Source organism: Takifugu rubripes, chromosome 12 (assembly GCF_901000725.2).
Source record: "Takifugu rubripes chromosome 12, fTakRub1.2, whole genome shotgun sequence".
Taxonomy (NCBI): domain Eukaryota; kingdom Metazoa; phylum Chordata; class Actinopteri; order Tetraodontiformes; family Tetraodontidae; genus Takifugu; species Takifugu rubripes.
This window is the reverse complement of record NC_042296.1, coordinates 818,748-838,320: the sequence shown is the minus strand read 5'-3', so window position 1 is coordinate 838,320 and position 19,573 is coordinate 818,748. Positions and strand designations below refer to the sequence as shown.

Genomic DNA, 19,573 nt, shown 5'->3' with positions numbered 1-19,573 from the left:
ATTAACAGTTGAAATGTATCATTTCCATCAAACTTGTGTATTTTTTATTTTATTGAGAGTTTAACCACAGTAGTACCGAGCAGCCAAATATCACCACTTCCCTGGACTGATTTTTTTCATTTGACTTTGGTTCATCTGACTCGCAACCTTCGGTTTACGACGAGCTCCAGGAGGATGACGTCACGGGGTGGGGTTTCCGTCCTGCGGACGCGGTGACGTCACCGGCGGGGCTTTCCTTCCAGACGTCAGCAGAGGCAGCGCGCAGCGGCCAGGTGGAGCGGAGAATCAGGCGGATCGCTGCACTTCATCGGGCCTCAGCCGCACCAGAGGCCGCCCTCACCTGCCAGGAATGTCCGAACCAGAGAGCAGAAGGGCGGGGAGACGCTGTCCAGCTACAGCCGGTTGAAAATCATCCAGGAGGTGGCCAAAGTGGTCCGTCGCATCGCTGTGAGCCTCCCCACTCCAGGCTCGGTAAGTGCTGTGTTGGAGCTGTCTGACACGATTGAAGTAATGGGCGCTATTCTTTTATTAATAGGGAAATCCAAATGATCACCTTTAAAGGCGAGTCTTTCATTTTTGTAATTTATCTTCTGGTAGCTGTCACATTTTCTACCTGTCAGTGAGGTCAAGTTGATCAACTCAGAACAAAACCAGCACACCCCATAAACTGTGTTAATGGGTGCATACAATGCATGGAGGGAGGGTAAAGTAGATGAGAAGAAACAAGCTAAAAGAAAAAAATATAGGGTATTATTACATTGGGATTTATTGTTTTTATTTGTGTTTTGGAGTCTGGATCTACTCAGAGGAAATTGGTGATGTTTGCAGCATCATAATGGTTTGAGGACCTTAGTGGAGAGTCAAGGTACTCACTGGAATGAAACGTAATCCTTGAAAGGGGAAGAAAACCCTGAAACTGCTCCACTACTGAGCTGTGCCTTTCACAGATTTTGAATAAAATAACAGGACACAATTTTAAATAGGGCTCTTTCAAAAACAAAAACAGCCCTTTATACTGTATTTGATACGAACTCAAGCGGTCCCGGTCCTTGTTAGAAGCACTTGCTATTTCTTGTCATGTGTGTTTCAACCATGACCTCATCCTGAGTCGTTTTGGGTTCCTGTGTGATCTGTGAGGGTCAGGTTTCAGGCAATAGCTGAGAATGACACACTGGGTTCTCAGAGGTGCTGCATCTGTGTCCGACCATTGTGCTGCCATTTCCTTTACGAAATCCAAAACCAGATTTCTGCTGCTACTGTTCTTCACCTCACTGGTCTCTATGAAATTCACATTTTGTGTGTGTGTGTGTGTGTGTGTGTGTGTGTGTGTGTGTGTGTGTGTGTGTGTGTGTGTGTGTGTGTGTGTGTGTGTGTGTGTGTGATTGAGTGTTCGGGGGCTCAGAGGTTTGTTCTTTGCAACTGTAAAGCCATGACATTAAACATTCAACAACTCAGCAGTATAGAACCCCCGAATGCTCCTCTAATTTTAGATGCTTCTCTCTGCCTCCCAGTTTCTCCGAGGAATCTGGACTTTATGTACTTTGCATGTGTTAAAGAGAGAGAAAGCGTTTACGAGACACAGTGAGAAACCGCTGAGACTCCCCACCTGTGTGCCTGCATCTGGATGTGCGTGCAGAAACACAATGGTGGATGGGCTGTGTTATTCTTCATTAGTGAGTGGCAATTTAACCAAAACTACCCATTAGGTCTCAAGAAGAGATATAATAACCTGTACAAACCATTTAATTGTCTTATACACTGATTAAAATGATGGCAGATCCTGTTCAAATTGTGTAAATGCAATGATCTGAAATCTTTACTCTGCCGTGGTAGTCATAGTCTCCAACAGGAGTCTAAGAAAGAGGACATAAAACAGAGAAAATCTCTTGACCATACTGTCTCACCGATCTTTGGAAGTTACAAGTCAGGTTTAACTTGAAGACAGGATTAAAAATAAAAGTTAATATAAACGTCTGCTCTCGTTTAACAATCCTGGGAAAAGGACTGTTTTCACAAGTAGTGATGTCATTTATTGGCACCTTGTTGATATTGCTACACCAACACATTTAAAGTAGGCCAAAAAACTATGCAACACGTGCAAGGAAGTACATTTTTCAATGTTCTTTCTGCATTATTCATCTGTTTATATGTGACTTTAGAGCCTGGAGCAAACGTGATTCTTTGCGCGTCACGTTCCACATAGACCAGACACATCTCCTTTTCGTAACCCACATCCTATCATGAACAAACTGAACTTAGGTGTCAACAACAAGACAACTGTTTTTTAGCTGGGTCGCTAAAAGCATGTCATCTATCCTAATTTAATGTTTAAAACAGTCATCATTTATTAAAAGTAATATTAGTATCTCATGCAAACAAGCTCAGAGGCATTTTATGGCTGGGAGTTGGTTTAGATGACAAGCTTTCAGCTAATGCCATGATCTAAAGTGAAGAGATATCTGATCTTTGTGTAAAATGAAAGGATGGTTTGGCTAAACACACAAAGAAGAAACTTTTATAGTCTGCTCTTTTTATTTTTCACCTGTTAGATGCAACTGAAAAGTCAGTGTGGTTGTGCTAAGCTGTATTTTCCCCTGTAAGATAACAAACCTTGATACAGTTCTGGCTTGTGTAGCTTACCAAGGTCAGGAAAGAGATTCCAAAAGTCACACCTGCACTTTTACTTGGGTCTTCTGGGGTCTAATTTAATGGAAGAAACTCAACCAGAACTACGGTACCCTCACTGCATGGACCAGCATGCTACCATCAAAAAGAACAGGGGAACTAAATCCATTGGCATGTCCTCTCATTCTTTGGGAACATGTTGCTCAACTCAAGGTTGTGCACAGGTGGATGACGATATATCTGAGCAAAGCATGTACCAACCTTCACGAGCACAATAAAGAATCTGTGAAACTGTTTTAAGAGGAACCCAAAAGTGATGTCCATGTCAGATGTCAGTCTCTGGACAATGACAGCATCCTGTCTGCAACTCTGAGTCTCACAAATGGTCACAACTAGCATTTCCTGCCTGTCCTTCACAGTTTGCTGTCATCCAGAAACAATACTACTGGATCCGGATGGGGAGCCAAGGGGGGCATTATTGGAATTATTGTCGGTGATGTCATTTTTGGATTGAATATAAGAGAGTGATGACTGTATATCTGGAGCCAGAGTGAATGATCTGAGAGACGGATGGTGACCTCCTTAAGTCACAGTAGTGTTATTGGGGAGCAGTGTAGGCTGGATCAGGGTCACAGGGGGAGTCGAGCTCCACAGTAACCAGGGGTGACCTGGACAGACCTCAAACACTCAACTAAAAGAACGTTTAGATGATATTGTTCTGTATGTTTTTGAACTGTGGGTAGACACCAAAGACACAGGGACACACATAAAAAACCTAAATCCTTCTTGCTTTAAGGTTACACCACTGTGCATGTACATAAAAGTGCAGCATCAGAATAATGTGTGTTTGAGCTACAGCAAAAAGCAAAAGCTCTTTATCATTTAACTCAATATTCAGTAAAATGAGATTAATCTCTTGAACTACTGAATTGAGCCACATTTACTGTCTTGGTTAGAAGACAACCGTGCAGCCTGCGTCTTGGAAGAGGTCCTTCCTACTGTGTCAGCCATCTTGAGTTGTGGTGTGCTGCACTCCCTCGTGTGTGTTTCACTCAACTCATATTTAATCACACTCAGCAATATTTCTGAACATCATTATTTCAAGACTCCACAACTTAAACTACAAAAATCCTGAAAAGAAATTAAATTTAATACAACTAAGTATGTGCAAAAGACTGATCTCACTTAAATCTTTCTGGTTTCACACTTTGAAATAGCTTTTGGCACCTAGTTGTGTCGCTGGTAAACGGACAGTTTTAACACCAGGTTATATTTACTGAGCTGGTACGCACCTTACAAAAGTGCCCACAGTGGCGGTCTGTGGCCATCAGCATCATTTATGATGTTTCACTGCTTGCTGTTTACTTACAATAGCCAAGAAAAGATGTTTAAATATTTACTAACCTGTACATACTGTAAGCTTGTTCTTATACCTATGCCAATAATGCTGCAAGTATATTCACAGAGGTGCATGTTATACACGTATATGTATATATTTGCCTGTAGGTATATCCCAGTTATGACATCGTTAGTGTATTGTGCTTTTGTGTATTTCTGTCACACAAAAGTCCTGTTTGTGTCTTCAATGTGTAATCAATGTGTGTGTGTGTGTGGTGACTGTTTCTGCTGACACAAGTTCAAATGCTTTCATGTCTCACTGTTTTCATTTCCTTCTCTCCCTCTCATATCTGCTCTCATTTTGCTGAAGACAACTTTTTCTTCTTCATCAGCTGTTGGCTATGAGGTTGTATGGACGGACAGACAGACAGACAGACCGACAGGCAGGCAGGCAGGCAGGCAGGCAGGCAGGCAGGCAGGCAGGCAGACAGGCAGGCAGGCAGGCAGGCAGGCAGGCAGGCAGGCAGACAGGCAGGCAGGCAGGCAGGCAGGCAGGCAGGCAGGCAGGCAGACAGACAGAGTCAAGAGAGTGACTGAGAACAGTTGGAGCAACTTAGTTGATTATGTGAAGCACAAATGTAGGGATCTTTCGCTTACATATTTGTCCATCATTACTAGCCGAAATGTGTCAAAGAAACATATTGGATAAAGCTCTACAATGCGATAATATGAAAGCCAAAGTAGAACAGACTAGCTGTTAGTGGTTGCTACAGAGACCCATACAGATGATCAGATGGTAGCTATGGCCTCAAAAGAACACCTGTGGTGAAAATGAGAAAAGATGATCATGTACTGTACGACTGGATCCAAAACGCTACGTCTGTGACATAAACAGGGTCTCCTGGCTCAGAATGTGTGTGTGTGTGTATGCGTCTGCATGCAGAAGTGCCAGTGTAACAGAGTGGCTCACTGTTTGCCCCTCTTACAGTGAGCATCACCATGACAACGGCACTAGTAGCACAGCATGAAGTGGAGGAAGAGATTGCAGTGCTCTGTGTGCAGGGAGAGAGAGGGAGGGAGACAGAGAGAGAGAGAGAGAGAAGGAGAGAGAGGGAGAGAGAGATGCATGATTGGTCAGGCAGCTGATGTCATGTAATTGGTGCTGTGAAGAACCGTTTTGTAGGCAACCTTCTAATCACCAGCAGTGGTTCTCCACATGGGGTGTGGCGTTGTCTCACATGTATGATTCCCTCTGTCTTTCAGTTCAGGGTTCCAATAGTTAATGATCAAACTGAAGAAGTGCAAAGCAGAAAATAGAAGGAGCGGAGGGAGGAGAGGTGTGTGTCATACTGAGCATGCTCTTTGTGTTAACTTCCTGCTCTCTTCTTCCTGACAGAAAAGACCGATCAAGAGGCAGGCATTCACTGCTGCGAGGTGGCAAGAGCGGAGGAGACACTAAATCCAGCTGAGATGATTTCAAACAGAGGAATTATCACGCCGGCAATCCTCTGAATATTGTGCTCTTACATCTCTATCCTCTGTTTTAAGGAGATTTGTTTATTGAAGACAACAGCGGTCTTCAACATTTGACTGTTTTTCTGCCTGGCATTCTTTCATGCAGAGTTTTTGATGACCGAGTTTTACTTTTTTCCCCCAATCAAGCTTCCCTGAGCAGTTTTTGGAAGAAAGGTATTCTCCAGGTTGTCGTCAGCAGACCCCTCATCCCTCGTGTCTGCGCGGCAGGTTTGTCTCGTTGAGCGTATCTGCGATATCATCTTTCAGGGATCAATAACTTATCCTCCGCCTTTCTCGTGGGAAAAATGGGATCAGAAAGGGACTCAGAGTCACCTCACTCTTCAATCAGTGGCATCCCCAACCCTAACTGCCACGTTGTGGGCAAACGTCAGGGCCGCATCTCCTTCTCCAGCCTGTTCCACAGTAAAAGGGGCTCTCGTAGGGCCCCCAAAGCTGGAGTGCCCCCTCATCTATCCCTCCATCACCACACCCCACAACAGCTCCTCCCTGCTGCCTTGAACTCAGCACCTGCTCCAGTCTCCGCTGCGAACACCAGTGCCACCACAGCTCCTGCGACCCCACATGATGCTCCCTTCAGCACCTCCTCCAAACCACTTTCTTCAAGCCAGCAGTCTCTAACTGGGGGCCCCTCCTCTGGGGATTCCAGCCTCCTAGAGTGCCCCCTGTGCCTGGTGCGCCAGCCTGCCGAACAGCTCCCTGAGTTGCTGGGGTGCAGCCACCGTTCCTGCCTGTGTTGCCTCCGCCAGTACCTCCGTATTGAAATCACCGAGAGCAGAGTCCACCTGAGCTGCCCTGAGTGTGCTGAGAGACTGGCCCCACAGCAGGTAGCAGATATCTTGGATGATGGGGCCCTGCTGGAGAAGTACGAGGAGTTCCTGTTGCGGAGGTGCCTCGCGTCAGACCCGGACTGCCGCTGGTGCCCGGCACCCGACTGCGGGTAAGACAGAGTCTGTGATCTTTGTGCTTTTCTCTTGTTTCTCTGACTCAAAGCGCAAATGGTTCATCTGCAGTTTCTACGGACTTTGTTTGATCCGTTCTGTAGATGAAGGCCTTCACTGAGCCATCTGTCCACTTGCATCTACTGCTGTAGTTGCTTCAAATGAAACACTTGCTCAGAACAACCAAATGGTTGGGTTTTTTCAGTGGAGGATTTTTTCTACTTGGCTGGTACTGTATTAATAATGATTTTAATACCTTGATAAGTAAACGTGAATTGGCAAAGACGTGTAATGAGAACTGAGACATTTTTATAGCTTTGAACTGAAAACAACAGTGGATGTGGAAGAGAAAAGGAAACCTGTATTCCAAAACCAAATTCCCTCTAAAAGTCGTGATTTTTTTTCAAACCAAAATCTGTCATCATAAAAGCATCAAAAGGCATTGAAGAGGGAGGTCAGGAAGTTCAAGAAGTGTTCCTCATGTGATGCCACCTGAATTGGTCCCCTTCCCAAAATTAAATGCAAACCCCAAAGGCCCAAGGAGAGAATATAATATTTGAAAGGCTGGAACCAATAAAACGCTGACAATTTACCAGAGATATAGATGCTAGGGGCAGAAAAGTCTTCCTCTGTTTATTGTTTTTCCATCTTTGTGTTTGCCAGTATTGTTTGCACAAGGTTTTGTAGGAGGAAAAAAATGGTTTGAGGTCTTTGAAACTGAAACTAAGGAAACGTGAATGATATAAAAGGTGAAACTGTTGCAAAGGTATCAGTTTGAGACAATTAACCATTTCACCACATTAATATTTGTTACAGACGGAAAGGAACCTGTAAAAGTGAGAGCAGTAACGTGTAGGACGTTTGGAACGCGTAAGAGAGGGCCTGGAAGTGGGCTAAGACCCATTTCCCTTTTACAGCACTGACTCACCTCAGCTCAGCTCACTCCAGTGGGCCGTGGGGGAGCCTGTGGTTGGAGGACGTGGCTTTAGAGATGGAGAAGTTTCTGTGAGATCAAATGAGAGGCGTTTATTTTGGCTTAGCAGCGAGTGATTCGGGGTGTTTGCATTTGGTGTGTGTGGGAAGAAGGAACACAAATATTCAGTTATGTGTTTTAGCTGCGCTTTCGTAACACCGATATGTTAACACGGAAAGTCCAACTACTTCCTGTGATGTTTTTGTATAAATGATCCTCATTTTTATTGAGGAAAAGCACAACACAACACACTTTTTGTTCTTTTTTATCACATGCATTATGGAGACCCCACGGGCAAAACATAGAGAGTAAATGTGTGGTTTATTTAGGGTAGCAGCAAATGGGATGCACCCTGTGCCTAAAGCCATGCAGGTTTCAGAAAGTTACAACACACACATTTTTACAGATTTCGGTCAGAAGTTGAAATCAGCAAAAGTCTGTGTTTGCGTGGCCTTGGTCACATAAGTGCCCAAACTGGCAGATGCTGGGAATCATCCAGCCTGGTAGGGTGAGCACATACAGATGAGTATTCAACGCCACACACACACACACACACACACTCACACTCACACACACACACACACACACACACACACACACTCACACACACACACACACACACACACACACACACACAGAGTGGATTTCTGCCTTTATAGCAAAAACCTCCTTATCGTGTTTGTAAATTCAAAACCAGTTTCCTGTGATTTTACTTCTGTCGAGCATTATATACTCATTGGTTTGTTCGACGTTTGAAATTATTTAAATGTTTGTGTTAACTGAGCAGAACGTACAGGTTGGCTTTGATTCCTCTTCGCCTCCTGCTTGTTTAACACCAACCATTGTCAGAGTTTTCATTAATGGCAGCTTCCAACATCAGCTCTGAAGTGTTACCTGTGCGTTGTTCAAAGGGTTCCCACTCTACTGTGGCGGTCGAGTCCATTGTTTGTTTCTGACCTGTCACCTCATTCAGCTGATGCGACCTGAGTGTGTGTGATTGTGCAGAGCACGCATCCAATGAGAACTGCGTGGTGATCTGCCGTGTCTGCTGGTTGTCAGTTGCCATGGTGACTCCTGATGCAGTATAGAGGGAGTGTTGCTAAGAGAAACACGTTGGGGCTAATTAAACAGATCAATATTCTAAGGACTCTCCTGTTGTGTGTCGCTGTTGTGAATTTGGTGCTGTAGGGATGAACTCGAGAATGATCCTGACTTCTTGTACCTCTCACTTATTTGTGTGGCAGACCGACACATGTGCACGAGTCTCTGTGTCATACTGAGCTCTGAGACAATGTGTGTGTGTGTGTGTGTGTGTGTGTAAACAATTATCTGTTTGAACAATGGGGCGTGTTAATGCTAACACATCATTTCACATCTCCTATTCTCCTTCTGGCTCCTTTCGTTTTTCCTGCCTCTCTCTGCTTCCCATCTTGGAAAAAGGGACCAATTCTTTCCTCTGTACTTTGTTTTAAAAGTGATATTAAATTCTATCCTTGGAAAACTGCCACAGTAACCTGTGTTTATGTGGTAAACCAAAGCACAGGCCAAACCCAAACAAGCTTATGAGCAGGAACATTCGGCGTCTGTGGGTCTGCAGTTTTATTGCATGAGTTGCAGGTAATGAATTTTCTTGGACTCAGAGAGTTCAATGCTTGCGAAGCAGCAACCTGCTTGCAGAGGGAAGCTTCACACCTTTCTTCATTAGAATGTTTGCTTGCATGGAGACATGTATGTCAGGTATATCCTATGTAGATTACCAAGACTTCAAAAAAAAATATGGGAAACAAAAAAGAAACGATTTTTGCGACAGTTTCCATGTTGTGATTTAAAGAAATGGTTTTGATATCGGCTGTATGAAATTTTGTTAAACATGCAACTGAATGAATCAGTCGCTGGATACTTGTTTCATCTTAGGACACTTATGTCCCTGTTTCAGTCACCATGACTGATCCAGCATGAAGTTCTTAGTTGGATGTATCTTGTCTGATCCTGTCCATGAGCATCCCTGTGATTTTCCTTTGTCTCTCCTGTCCCTGAACAGCTGCTGTCACCATGCTCGCGTGAACGTGTGCTCCTCACAAACACGTTGGGGTTGATGTTTTGGAGGCTTGCAAGAACCATCATTTCCTTTGTTCCTTTGAGTGGGTTGTTTTGTCAGGGTGGAAAACAAGCGCCTAAAATCCGAACATCGCTGTCTGCACTCCTCTTCACACGTTTGACGCGTTTTCTCCCACTCGGTTTGTTGACAGGATGGAATGAGTGGTCACCATTGTGATTTCACTGACTGACATATTATATCTCAGCTCGTCTCCTCCATCAGTTCTGATGGTCTTTGTGGGGCAGCGCCTCCCATTTTAAACATTGTCCATGTATAAGTTTGTTCAGTGTTTTTCTGTTAACAATTTTAATTCATATTTAGATATTCATAATATATATTCTGAGATCTGTTGACTATAATCAACACATATTTGTTGCTGCTTTTTGTACTTTACACATGATACAAACCCCAGTTTTGATGGATTTTTCCATTTTCGCACACTTCAGTAAGTGATCACTTGATATTTCTAAATTGCGCATTGTGTAGTGTTTTAGTTTGAATAATTCATTTATACAACGTCACAAAGACCGTCCGTTGTTTAAAGGAGAAGGTTTGGTCATTTTTCCAAAACAAGTCATGGTCAATAGCTCTAGGACACAAGTGGCTAAATAAACAAGGACATACAATTCCTGGTTCTCTTTCATTTTCTGAATTTGCATCAAAATATGTTTGTTTTAACTCCATTCCTGTTTCTTAGTATTAATGAGCCTCAGCTGTACCCCCCCACAACTGATTGGAAACTATGACACATTTGTTTTTAGGTCTTTATAATTAAGTCATCAGTTACTTTGTCATTTCAGCACCCTACTGATTGTCCTTGGGATATTTTATGTTTTAATTGAGTCTTTTGGCTTGTTCTTCAACTTTTAAGCATTGTCAGTGATTTTCAGATGTATATTTTATTATTGTATTTTTTTTTGCGAGGAGCGGGGTATAAGTGCATTGACCATTCTCTGACAGTCTTCCTCTTTGTCTTTCTCAGATTTGCTGTCATTGCCTCAGGTTGTGCCAGCTGTCCCAGGCTGGTGTGTCACAGAGAAGGCTGCGGTGCAGAGTTCTGCTATCACTGCAAACAGGCTTGGCATCCGAACCAGACGTGTGACTCGGCTCGCCAGCAGAGGGCGCAATCCCTGCACACCCACAGCAACCATTCACCCAGCTACACACAAGAACAGGGACCAAGTGAGTGTTTGGAAGCCCTCCACTGTGCAGCATCTCCACACAGCTCCTGTCAACCCAGAGTCAATTTAATGTACCCAGGTTTGGATGACATTAATCAGTGTAGTGTTGCCCTGGTAACCACAGTCATTGCAAAGTTCACATTTTCAGATTTGCTGAAGTGTGTCGACAGATCTAGAAAATCTCCTCCCTTTTCCTGACATTTTTGTCTCTCCTCAAATGTCCTGTCTCCATCAGTCTTTGTCAAATCAACATTCTCCTTCCGTCAGCACGCTCATTCAGCTGCGTCTTTCGGACCAACTCCCTGCAGTTTCTGCAGCAGGGTAAACTCTCCAGAGTTAATCTGAGCCGGGGTGTCTGTGTAGAGTCTCATTCTGAGCCAGGAGACCCTGTTTATGTCACAGACGTAGCGTTTTGGATGCAGTCGTACAGTACATGATCATCTTTTCTCATTTTCACCACAGGTGTTCTTTTGAGGCCATAGCTACCATCTGATCATCTGTATGGTTCTCTGTAGCAACCACTAACAGCTAGTCTGTTCTACTTTGGCTTTCATATTATCGCATTGTAGAGCTTTATCCAATATGTTTCTTTGACACATTTCGGCTAGTAATGATGGACAAATATGTAAGCGAAAGATACCTACATTTGTGCTTCACATAACCAACTAAGTTGCTCCAACTGTTCTCAGTCACTCTCTTGACTCTGTCTGTCTGCCTGCCTGCCTGTCTGCCTGCCTGCCTGCCTGTCTGTCATTCTGTCTGTCTGTCTGTCCGTCCATACAACCTCATAGCCAACAGCTGATGAAGAAGAAAAAGTTGTCTTCAGCAAAATGAGAGCAGATATGAGAGGGAGAGAAGGAAATGAAAACAGTGAGACATGAAAGCATTTGAACTTGTGTCAGCAGAAACAGTCACCACACACACACACACACACACACACACACACACACACACACGCACACACACGGAGTCAGAGTCTCTCTACAAGGACTGAACTGCTTTGAGTTGCAGGACATTTTAGGACCAACTATTTCAATATTATGAATTTAAACTGAAACTTTTGTCAACTTATCAACATTTTTTGGGACGTGTTTGTAACTGGATATTTCTCCTAATGAACAGGAAGCTCAGAGTTCAAGTGGAGACCTATGAGATGTCAAACAGAACTAGAAATGGCCCATATAGGTAGTTTTAGATTTAAGCAAGTGTGGAAATACACAAAACATCCTGATGTCAGCAAGCCTTAAGATCTAATTAGTTCTGTGCTCACAAATATCTACCAATGCACTGATAGTAATCAAGCGCCTTTTAGCACAGCGTCAAGAATCAGTTGACCCATCATCTTTCTGGATGGTGTAATGATGACAACTGTGATGTATTCCAGGCTGTTTCCTGTCCAATATATCATTATGCTTCATTAATGACTCTATTTTCCACAAAGTTGGAAAAACAGTCAGAAATAACTTAAATCACCGGTGTTGAAATGAGCAAAGACTTTCGTCTCTCCCCAGCTGATGACATCAAGCCGTGCCCTCGCTGTGGTGCCTATATCATCAAGATGAACGATGGAAGCTGTAATCACATGACCTGTGCCGTCTGTGGCTGCGAATTCTGCTGGCTCTGCATGAAGGAGATCTCCGACCTGCACTACCTCAGGTACAAGAATCATTCCACTGTTTCAGGAGGATGTTTTTAGATTTTCTTGTACGTGCAGCCACGAGTCTACCTTGATTCTTCCCTGTAGTCCGTCCGGCTGCACGTTCTGGGGGAAGAAGCCTTGGAGTCGAAAGAAAAAGATTTTGTGGCAGCTGGGGACCCTGATTGGTGCTCCAGTGGGCATCACCCTCATTGCTGGCATTGCTGTTCCTGCCATGGTCATTGGCATCCCTGTTTACATTGGCCGCAAGGTGAGACAGAATATTGAAGAAGAAAAAACTACTTTTTGCTTGTGACTTATTGGAAAAAAGCATCATACTTAGAATTTTTAAATGTGCTGACCTTAATCTTCTTCAAGAAAACCTCTTTTTTGTCACTAATGAGCAAATTGTTGCCAAACAAGTCTGAAAGGATTTGAAAAGAGAACTGGGATGCTCTATTTATGTACTCGGATAATTAAACACTTCTTTTTTATTTTCCCCCTAATCTGCATCTAATCTGTAATGCCAAAGAATTGCAGTTATATTATATACGTTAATTACCTTTCACTATTACTCCTCTTGATTGATCTTTAACTCCTACATTGGAATAACCACACTACTAATCTGGCGCAAACATTTCCAGCGCACGCGTGCACCTCTTGGTGGCGCGCTGCGGTAATAAGTTGGTGCATGATGAGGAAGAGCATTTCACAAACGTTTCAGTGTGATCTTTCGGCTGTTGCTGAAGGAACCGTGACGCAATCAATGACACACGTTATCTATACACCGAATGATAGCAGTCTGTCCACCACAGACAGGCATTCTTTATATCTATTTTTTTAAATAGACATATATGACATTTCACGATGATCTTAAAGGAGAATCTTGTGTATGTGAATATTTTTGGCATTATGAACATTGTAGCATATAAAGGAAGCTTAAAATCATTTGTAGGATTAATTCCAATAAAAAGGGAAACAAAGAAGAGTGCTACAAACAATGAACATTTATGTTTTTGCTTAATATAACATCACATTACTAATTATATTATACATTTTTCCTGATATCTAGTGCGATACAATCTCCGTTCACCAGTTTTGTCTTTTGTCCGTATTTTTATTAACGTCTGCTCGGTGGTGCTCCATTGCAGATTCATGCTCACTATGAGTTGAAGAAGTCATCTCGTCACAAGAGGAACCTGGCCATCACCGGAGGGGTGGCCTTGTCCATCCTCACTGCCCCGGTGGTTGCGGCTGTCAGTGTGGGTGAGAAACGGAACAAAAAGTAACAATTTATAGATGCAGCATATAGAGTTCAACACGCCCGGTGTTGGTAATCATTAATATAATAAGCAGGAAGTTTCAAATAAAAATGAATTTAAAGGAAGTACATATTTAAACTCTGTGTGCTTGTCAGGTATCAGCGTACCCATCATGCTCGCCTATGTATATGGTGTGGTTCCCATCTCTCTGTGCCGAGGAGGGGGTTGTGGTGTCAGCAGAGGGAAGGGGCGAGGCGTGCGCATTGACTTTGATGAAGATGATGGTCCAATCACAGGTAGGCCTCAGAACATCCATCATCTGTTGTGAAAAGTTGCTCCACTTCACCTGTACTCTTCCCAATGTTCCACATGTGAATGCGTGTGTCTGCAGTGGCGGATGCGTGGCGAGCCCTCAAATCTCCCAGCCTTGGCGAGAGTAGCCTGGAAGGTGCAGTTAGTGGCCTCAGCACCACCTCCCCAAGCGAGGGACTGTCTGCTCCTGGAACTCTGGGCGATACTCCTCATTTTAACACCCTGGCAGGAGGCGCTCTGGGTGCCCATAATGGCAAATACAGCAGGTGAGACACAGGTTCTGTGTCCTCTGAGACTTTGGTCTGACAAGCTGGAGGGATTAATTTTTCTGTGAATAGTCAATTCTCAGTAATCTTTTAATTAATATTTGTATGCTCTGTATCTGACTTGCCCACTGTTCTGCCTTCAATGTAAATATTCCTAAAAGCTTTAATTTTGTGTATTCATTTCTTCCATTCTTTTTGTATGTTGGAGAAACCTTCTTGCTAAATATTGATAGCACCGTGTTACTGATCCACTTCCTCCTCCAGGCTTGAAGGGCAGGCAGGGATGCTGGTCAAAGAATCTGTCCAGCGGGAGACAAGCAGCCTGTGTGCAGGGAGCGACTGTGCCAGCACCAGAGGAATGGCTGGATCCATAATCTCATCCTACACGCTGCCTGACAGGTGACACTCTTGTATTCTTCTCTGGAGTCTCATGAGCATTTAGCAAGCTGTTGCCAGTTGATCTGCTACCCTGTCAGATGTGAACTGATGGAGGTAACAGAATAAGAACAGGGATGTCAAACCATCACTTAACTTTAGTGTAATCAAGTTAAACCTGTTTTAGTTGTTTGGCCATTAAACAACCTTTTATGAGAAAAACAGCAGTTAAAAGAACAGTTATATTAATATACGTCAAAGACATCAAATTCATTTTTTGTTTTCTTCTTTAAAAGAATACACACAAAAATTCTGCAGTTATGAAAAACTAGATACTTAATAAAACTGAATAAAAATAGCGATATAACGAGTCTTTTTGAGACAGTTAAATCTCGACTCAAAGAAATGATTAAAATGATTGATTGAAAAATAATCGCGATACTCTTTCTAGACAGCAGGTGTTGCTGTTGTCTTCTGAATTCGCCTTTTGATTTCCTTGTGCATAGCTTCCCATAACATATAGAAATAAAAAGTAATATATTCTAGTTTTACAATTTGTCTGAGACAGCAGGGAACAATCAATGTCTAGAAATCTCATTTTCTGCTGAAACCTTAAAGATGTAAATTCCAGTCTAGGAACTGCTGCATCACTAATTTATATGTTTAATTAGAGATTGGTTCTAAAAGTTTGTATTTGTATTTTTTAAGATAAAAGTAAAGAAGAATAGGCATATGTGCCTGGTAGTGTTTTTTTTTTGGTTTTTACATTTTTCTGCATTCTTTATACATTAACTCAGAAATAAAAGAGGATTATTTATTATTAAGAAAAGATAAGAGCAGATATACACTATTCTGTATGTTTTGCATGATAAAGGACTAAAGGGAATCATAGTAATTATGATTTTATGAGATGATGATGAGTTGTAATGTTTGCCCTTAACGCATGTCTGGCTCAGGTGCGTAGCAGAGGCGGAGGAATCACGTCAGCCATCATATTTAAGATGACACTTTGAATGCCTTTTCAGGGAGGGCACCAATCTGGAGATCCAGGTTGACATCGAGACCAAACCCAGCCATCTTTGCCTGACTAGTGAAGAGGACCTCAACTTGCAACCTGGCTTCACTGCAGTGCTTCCTGTCTCAGGAGGGGACGAGCCTCAGGACTGTAGCTCTCGAAGGGGTGGAGCATTGTGTGGCTCAGAGCTGGGGCTGTCACCAGGAGTGTCACTCAGGGAGGGCCTCCGAGATGTTACTCTGGCTCAGCCGGAGAGCATCCGCAGCGACCTGGAAATGTCAGACACGCAATCGGACGACATTGCAGAGCTGACGTCCGATGACTGCGACTCCCCCCACCCAAAGAGCTGTCATCTGCTGACTGGCCAACAGCCCCAACGCTCCTCGTGCCGAGATCTGAACCCTCCAGAGGGCCTTCACTGTCCCACAGACAGCAATGTAATCCTTTACATATGAGAGCTCTCAAGATGGCGCAGCAACAAATCTGACACCAGACTTTGAGTTACTATATCTTTATTTTCTTTTTCCAATTAGCGTCTTCTGCAAATCAGAGATACCATCGTAAATGCAGTCAGTGTTTGTTTCTTCACTGAGTGCAGTGTCAGGGTTCTACCTCTGAGCTTTATAAGAATATGATTTATGTTAACTCCTTGGTGCAAATTACCAATGACTTGTGAAAGGAAAAGGGTCAAAGCTTTCTACACAAATGTTGAGAACAGAGGTGACACCGACCAAGCACAACAGGAAAATAGTTGGGATGCAGTTGTTTCCTGTGGACACTGGGGGTGTTTATAATAATGCCTGAAGCTAGGTGTAGTTTGACCTGACTATTGTGGCTTCATTTTCTTCTTCTATTTATATTCTGAGTCTGTTTAAAATATGTGTCTCTGAGTCTGAATGAACCATGTGCCAGTGGTTTCAAAAGGCCTGGGAGGCTCTGTTGTTCTGGTCACAGTTTACTTTACAGGATTTGATTGTTACTTTTCCCAGCACAGAGGAAGAGGAGGAGATTGCACCCTGGGTCAGAGTTTAAAATTAGAGAAATGAGTGATTGGCTACTAACAATATCAAGGCCTGCAGACACTGGTCAACCAGTGACCCTGGATTCAAATAAATAAATTCATATTTCGGGAGGACAATAGAAATAACCTTTAACTGATGCCTCCTGGCTCTAGCAACCCCAGCAAGCCTCGAGGGGGTGGGAAACTCAACTTAATGAATTAAATATCTTATTAAAACTGGATTGTTTTAAAATTTGGATCATTATTTTTTATCTGACATTCCCTGAATTTTCCCCACACCCACACACCCCCAAACACACACACATACACACGCATGGACATCACAGCTCAATTACTTGAAAGTCGTTTGTATGAATGAGTGAGAAAACTTGTTGTCCCACTTTTTTGAGTAAGCACTCATGCACTTTATGAAGGTATGCCTTTTTCCTTTATTTCCTGCATCATTTGTTGTTATTGAATACTTTTCTACATGTGTGTTCTGAAGTCTGTGGTACCAAAATGAATCATGCACCAGATGGCCTTTTATGTTGGATGTAACTTAAGAGTTTGCCTCCAAAACATATTGTCAATGGTCAAAATAAATGATTCATCATTTTTTTGGTCATTCGGTATTTTGTGTTTTTTTTTATTATCTACTCTAGAGGTTGTTTTACGTTATCTTTAATGTTTGGAGTCAAACACTTAAGGTATTTGTAATTATTAAAGCTTTTCTTGATGTGACACATCAGCCTTTATTGTTTTCTAGCTTTTTATCACCTCTGTGCTTCAGTCTACAAGGTTTTCCTTTGAACAGCAAGGAAGCAATTTGGAAAACCGTTTTTTCATCTGTGTGGAATTATAACATTAGCTGCCTATACTGTATATCTGGACAAGGGTTTGTTTGGTTTGTGATCAAACACATGAATGTACCACAGAGCGTTATCTGAGACCTCCATTAAATCACAGATGGTTCTGTCCATAGTTGCGATGGCTTGGGTGTGAATAGACAGCAATATTGAACTATTATTATTATGTTTGTGTGTCTATCCTGTCGCTGTCAAAGTCCTGCGCTGTGTTGGCTCGTACACGCAAGACTGTGAAAAATGTGGACCATTTGGGGGACAAAACCACACAAAGTTAAAATAAACAATCTGTTACTGCACCGTATCACTGCAGCATTTCTCATGTGTCTGAAAGCTTCAAGTATAAAATATCATGCTGTATAGAAAAGAAAAACAATGGCTGGACAATAATCATGCAACATTTGTTTCAAAAGAACAGAAATTTCTTTACATATTCGCCAGGTTATACAAATGTTGCCTTTCTATCTACAATAATGCCCCGATTATCTTGACAAATCTTTCTCATTTAAGTCAACTAAGACAATGTAAACAAAAGTATTTCCAGGAATCAAATTTCCCTTAAAGTTGTTATTTCTCTTCTAAATTTATCTTTGCCCAAGGAATATAATGCATTATTTTTTTAATTGCAAAGTTTTCAAAGTAAATCACAAGATACAGTTTTATACATGCAAACTGTTTAACAAAGTAGGTAATATATTTGTTCAAAAGTGAATACGCAAGTTTATTAGTTGTCCAGGGTTAAGTACCAATAATCATTAATTAGCGCATAAACATAAGTTTCCACAGATAGAATGACCTCAGAACAAAGTTTCTAATGTTGACTGGGACAAAATATAATGTTTCTTCTAGAGGTCAAAGTTCAGAGTAATGTGATGTGTTTAAATCCGTGGCGAACGCATGTGGGAAATGTGTCAGCACTGCATGAACTTATTTCTAGTAACTTTGCCAATTTTATTAGATGCAAAGTGACCTGACAAACCAGGGTCCAGACCAGGATGCAGAGTTATCCAGCCGATATCCAACCTTCCTTTTATTTCTAAAGTTCTTGAGAAGGTGGTGGTGACTCAGTTACTGGAGCACCTGCAGAGGAACAGCCTGTTTGAGAGGTTTCAGTCAGGCTTTAGAGCTCATCACAGCACAGAAACAGCACTTCTTAAAGTTACTAATGATCTTCTCATAGCTTCAGATGATGGACTGGTCTCTATGCTGGTTCTGCTGGACCTCAGTGCTGCTTTTGATACAGTTGATCACAGCATCCTGTTACAGAGACTGGAACATGTGATTAGCATTAAAGGGGCAACACTAGACTGGTTTAGATCATACTTATCTGATAGATACCAGTTTGCTCATGTCCATGGTACTCCCTCTTCATACAGTAGGGTTAGCCATGGGGTTCCTCAAGGTTCTGTACTTATACATATATTCATATTTCTATGAAAGAATTTATTCTTTTGTATTGTGAAGCAATAAGGAATATTGTCATGCTGTAGCTGACGGCACCATGGGAGGAGGCCTAGTGGGAGATTGCCATAGAAAAGGCTGGCAGGGTGCTGAGGCTTTTCATGCAGGACGCTCCCTCTGCAGAACTGATTCAGTCAGCATCACAGGTGAGGAGGACCTGTCTGGGGCCCGATCCATTATCTCATCATCCTCATTCAATCATCAGTTGTTTCTACTGTAGCGCATATAATTGAAATAAGAATAGAAAAAAAGTATAAAATATATATATATATTAATGATCTAAGATAAATGGATAATCAGCCTTTTGTATACTTGTACATAGTAGAGAAAGTGTATACAATATACATGACAGAATATATACTATTCAGTGTGTGCAGAATGGTTGAAATATGCTATTAGAGAATTGTAAAGTTATTGTGTGAGTCCACAGGTAAATTTAGACATTTATGTCCACTCATCTGCAGACTAGTGGGCATTATGTTTGTTGTGCAGTCTGACAGCAGCCGGCAGGAAAGATCTGTGATACCTCTCCTTCACACAGCGAGGGTGGAGCAGCCACTCACTGAAGGAGCTGCCCAGTGCTGTCAGGGTGTCCTGTAGGGGGTGGGATGTGTTGTTCAACATGGATGACAGCTTAGCCATCAACCTCCCGTTTCCCACCACCTCCACTGAGTCCAGGGGGCATCCCATGACA

The 19,573-nt window shown here is 42.5% G+C and overlaps 1 protein-coding gene across 1 annotated transcript; it reads left to right on the top strand.

Annotated features, from left to right (window-relative positions):
- The first annotated feature begins 19 nt into the window (after positions 1–19).
- rnf19b (ring finger protein 19B) lies at positions 20–17,722 on the top strand. The gene is made up of 10 exons (XM_003978730.3): positions 20–471; positions 5,360–6,436; positions 10,491–10,690; positions 12,201–12,345; positions 12,434–12,596; positions 13,477–13,591; positions 13,743–13,883; positions 13,979–14,165; positions 14,430–14,564; positions 15,566–17,722. The coding sequence occupies exons 2-10, from the start codon at positions 5,784–5,786 to the stop codon at positions 16,008–16,010; spliced, it is 2,184 nt and encodes a 727-aa protein (XP_003978779.2). The 5' UTR covers positions 20–471; positions 5,360–5,783; the 3' UTR covers positions 16,011–17,722.
- The last annotated feature ends 1,851 nt before the right edge of the window (positions 17,723–19,573 follow it).